Source organism: Antrostomus carolinensis, unplaced genomic scaffold (assembly GCF_000700745.2).
Source record: "Antrostomus carolinensis isolate BGI_N321 unplaced genomic scaffold, ASM70074v2 scaffold14676, whole genome shotgun sequence".
In the NCBI taxonomy this organism is placed as follows: Eukaryota; Metazoa; Chordata; class Aves; order Caprimulgiformes; family Caprimulgidae; genus Antrostomus; species Antrostomus carolinensis.
Window position 1 is genome coordinate 1,258 of NW_010322629.1, and position 3,434 is coordinate 4,691.

The window sequence follows — 3,434 nt, forward strand, 5'->3', positions numbered from 1 at the left end:
GGCCATGTTTGCACTGTCGTGTCCATCCAGCAGTGCAAGTGCAGGGGGTAGCGGGGCTGGGGAGCTGCAGGTGGGGCTCGTGTGAGACCCCTGCCAGACTGTCTGTACTATATGTAAATGAGAGAAAGCTATTTTTTGAATAAAAGCTATTTTAAATACTGTTTGTATAAATGAACCCTTGACAAAATGTTTTGCATCTTGTAAAATAAACATCACAGGCAATTCGCAGCTCCTTGGGGCTCCACTGTGTAGCTCCATGGTCTCTCCATCTGCCTGAACATCCCAGGAGGATGCGGTGTGCACAGAGGGATGTGGCATCTGGCACAGGCTGGGGGTGGCACCGACCTGGCTGCTCCCATTTACAAAATGTGGAGCAGGAGTGGGAGAGAAGAGGGAAGCAGGTAGGTGGGCACGTCGGAGCAGAGATGTCCCTGCTGCAGGGAGCCCCAGTGATCCTGCAGGACACACTGCTGCCACTGGTGAGCTGGGAAAAGGAGGGAAAGGATCCAGAGGATATGAATAGTTTCCTCGGTCAATCAACTCAAGCCCATCACTGCTTCCCCGCCAGTTCTGGATAATTAATAGCCTTTTCATCTGCTAAGCATTGGGTTAGAATAAATGTTAGACACCAACTGGGCAACTAGCCTTTGGCTTGTCGCCTGTCATGTTGGCCTGGAAGTGCCTCCGCCGGGTGCCCACAGGGCTGGGGATTCACTGCTCCATCCCAGGCGGGCAGAGGGACGGTGCTGACTCTGCTCCTGCACCTTCCCCTCTCCGTGCTCAGCCTCTCAGAGCCCTTACCTCTGGGCCTCATTCAGAAGGAGTTTCTCTGTTCCTAGAAGATCTAATGCACTTTTAAAATCCTGCTCCTTTTAACTGATGCACTGGCGGCTGCTGGATAATGCTGCTTTTTTTATTTTTATTTTTTTCCCGTTCAGTCACATGGCATTAAAACAAATGGTAAATGCAAAAGAGCACGTGCGCTGTGGCAACATGTCCACCCTCACCAGCCTGGTTTCTCTGTGCTTGGGGAATAAGAGCAGAAGAATTGGCTTTTGTCTCATCATCTGGAGTCCGTGAGGTTCTGGTGATATTTCACTAACATGGAGCATTCAGGAATTAGCAGCAAATGCCGTTTAATCTCCAGAAAGCTGGAAAACCAATTTGTGGTCAGGCTGCTTTGCAGTGGGGAGTGTTGGAGGACACACAGCCTGGGCTGTCCCTGCTGCGTGAAGGGTCCGTGGGCACCCCACCCTGCACGTATGGTAAGGGCATGGGATGGGGACACCGGTGTGACACCGATCACTCTGAGGACCCTCACTCCCAGCAGTGGCCATGGCACGGGGCAGCACAACCTGGGGCAGGAGGACAAGGGTGGGAAGGGGACACTCTGCTCTCAGGGTGGGGGCTGTGTTCCTCCACACAAACGTCCTCCTGTTTGTCCCATTAGTGCCATCATTAAAAACCAGTTAGTCTCCTACAGAGAGCAAAGGCAGCCCAGCCAGGGCCTTGCCAAGGAGCAGCGTGGCCCCAAGACCCCTGTGTCCCCCACCAGTCTGGGGATAGTTGGGGTGAGCCACCCACCCTCCCGCTTGTGTACTGGGGCTAATTGGTGCAGGGTGCCTAGGAGCCCAGCTTCACACCTTGTTAGCATGGCAATTAGCTCTCTTTACCCTCCTGATTGCTCTTGTGCGTATTTGACTCCAATCCATCTTTCCAGCCAGTTATAAATGCAGTGCTGGGGGATGCAGGGGGGAGTCGAGCTGGGGCAGGCACAGCAGAGCCATGCTGGGGACTGTCCTGCTGCTGCTGGCCCTGACCAAGCCGGCGTGCCCGAGTCCAGCCACTGTGGCCAGCTGGCGGGCTGAGGCACTGAAGAGGCTCCTGGAAGTCTTTGGCATGGAAGATCCTCCACCCCCCCCAGCTCACTTCAAGCAGCCGCCCCAGTACATGGTGGATCTATTCAACACCATTGCCAATGCGGACGGGGTCACCAAGAACCCTGACATCCTGGAGGGCAACACTGTCCGCAGCTTCTTGGATAAAGGTGAGGGTGGGGAGTCCCCACCACGCTGGGGATGTGGCTGTGGGAAAGGACCAAGTGCAGTCAGCAGAGATGCCACCCTGGGTTTGGCTCAGCTTCTCAACCCATCCTTCCCTCCAGCTCAGGGCGAGAAGATGCGGTTCCTCTTCATCCTCTCCAGTGTGGCCAAGAATGAGAAGATCCTGACGGCAGAGCTGCATCTCTTCCGCCTTTGGCCAAGGGCCACTGACGGGCCCAAAAGGCACCACTTCTGCCAGGTGAGGAGGGCGATGGGCTGGGGACAGGATGGGTATGGGAGCGGGGATGGGGATGAGGACGGGGATGGGAACAGGGATGAATTCCAGCCTGTGCCCAGGCCTGGCACTGGCACACTGCGGTCACTCACCTGCAGCAGGAGCACAGCTCGGCTCTGTGACGTTCATATGACAGAGTGTCGCCACACTGTGCAGAGAATCACACTGATTTAACCAGGACGGGTTCTTAACTGTCGTTCTGGTTTCTGCACGCACCAGCCAAGGCTGTGACCAATCCAAGCTGACAGCTCCCCCATCTCCCACCTTTTTTTTTCCCCACTACCTGTGCCGGGGTCTTTCCCCTCAGACAGGACGCGCTGGTGGTAACTGCCCTTTGCTGCCTTCTCCAGGTCAGCGTCTACCAAGTGCTGGAGAAGAACGAGCCGGATGCTCCCGGAGGGAAGAAGCTGCTGGCATCCAGGCTGGTCTCGCTGCAGGACTCGGGCTGGGAGGTCTTTGCCATCACACAGGCCGTGAGTTGCTTTTCCCCTGGTTGCTTTTCCCCTCGTTCAGGTGGCACAGGGAGAACCCTGGGGCTTTGAGTGCAGATTGTTTTTTTAACCCATTTCTCCCCCTGTGTTCTTTTGAGCTCCAGTGCAATTTTTTAACTGTACTCTCTGCAGCAAGGTGGGGGGATACAGGCCCTGGGAGGGGGCAGGAGCCCTGTCAGAGCCCCAGGGGGCTGCTCCATCCTCCTCCAGACCCATCCCACAGCTCGGCAGGTAGGGCCAGTGCTGGCTCTGCCACAACATCCCATGTGCCACAGCCCTGCCCCATGGCTGGGAGACAGAGTGTGGCCATGGTGGGGTCCCAGTTCACACCACACTGCTGCTGACAGGGCACTGGGTCTACTGGCCTGGCATCTGCCATGGGGACACCGGCGCGGTGTCTGTCCTGGCCTGCAGTGCCCCGGTGACACTGGTTTGGTTCCCCAGGTTCGCGACTGGACAGAAGATGAGAGCAGCAACCAAGGTTTGCTCGTGACGGTCCAGGGCCTGGGCGGGAGCCCGCTTGAACCCCCCCCGCTGCAGTTTGCATCCAGCAGGGACCACCATGAGAGCAAGAAGCCCATGTTGGTCCTGTTCACAGACGACGGG

At 56.7% G+C, this 3,434-nt stretch overlaps 1 protein-coding gene across 1 annotated transcript in view; it reads left to right on the forward strand.

The window, feature by feature from the left end:
* Positions 1 to 1,728: 1,728 nt before the first annotated feature.
* LOC104526766 (bone morphogenetic protein 2-B) overlaps positions 1,729 to 3,434 on the forward strand; it is a 2,763-nt gene continuing 1,057 nt past the window's right edge. Inside the window, 4 exon segments of the mRNA XM_010170313.2 lie at positions 1,729 to 2,047; positions 2,165 to 2,301; positions 2,688 to 2,810; positions 3,273 to 3,434. Coding sequence (XP_010168615.1) covers positions 1,786 to 2,047; positions 2,165 to 2,301; positions 2,688 to 2,810; positions 3,273 to 3,434 — 684 coding nt within the window. The 5' untranslated portion in view covers positions 1,729 to 1,785.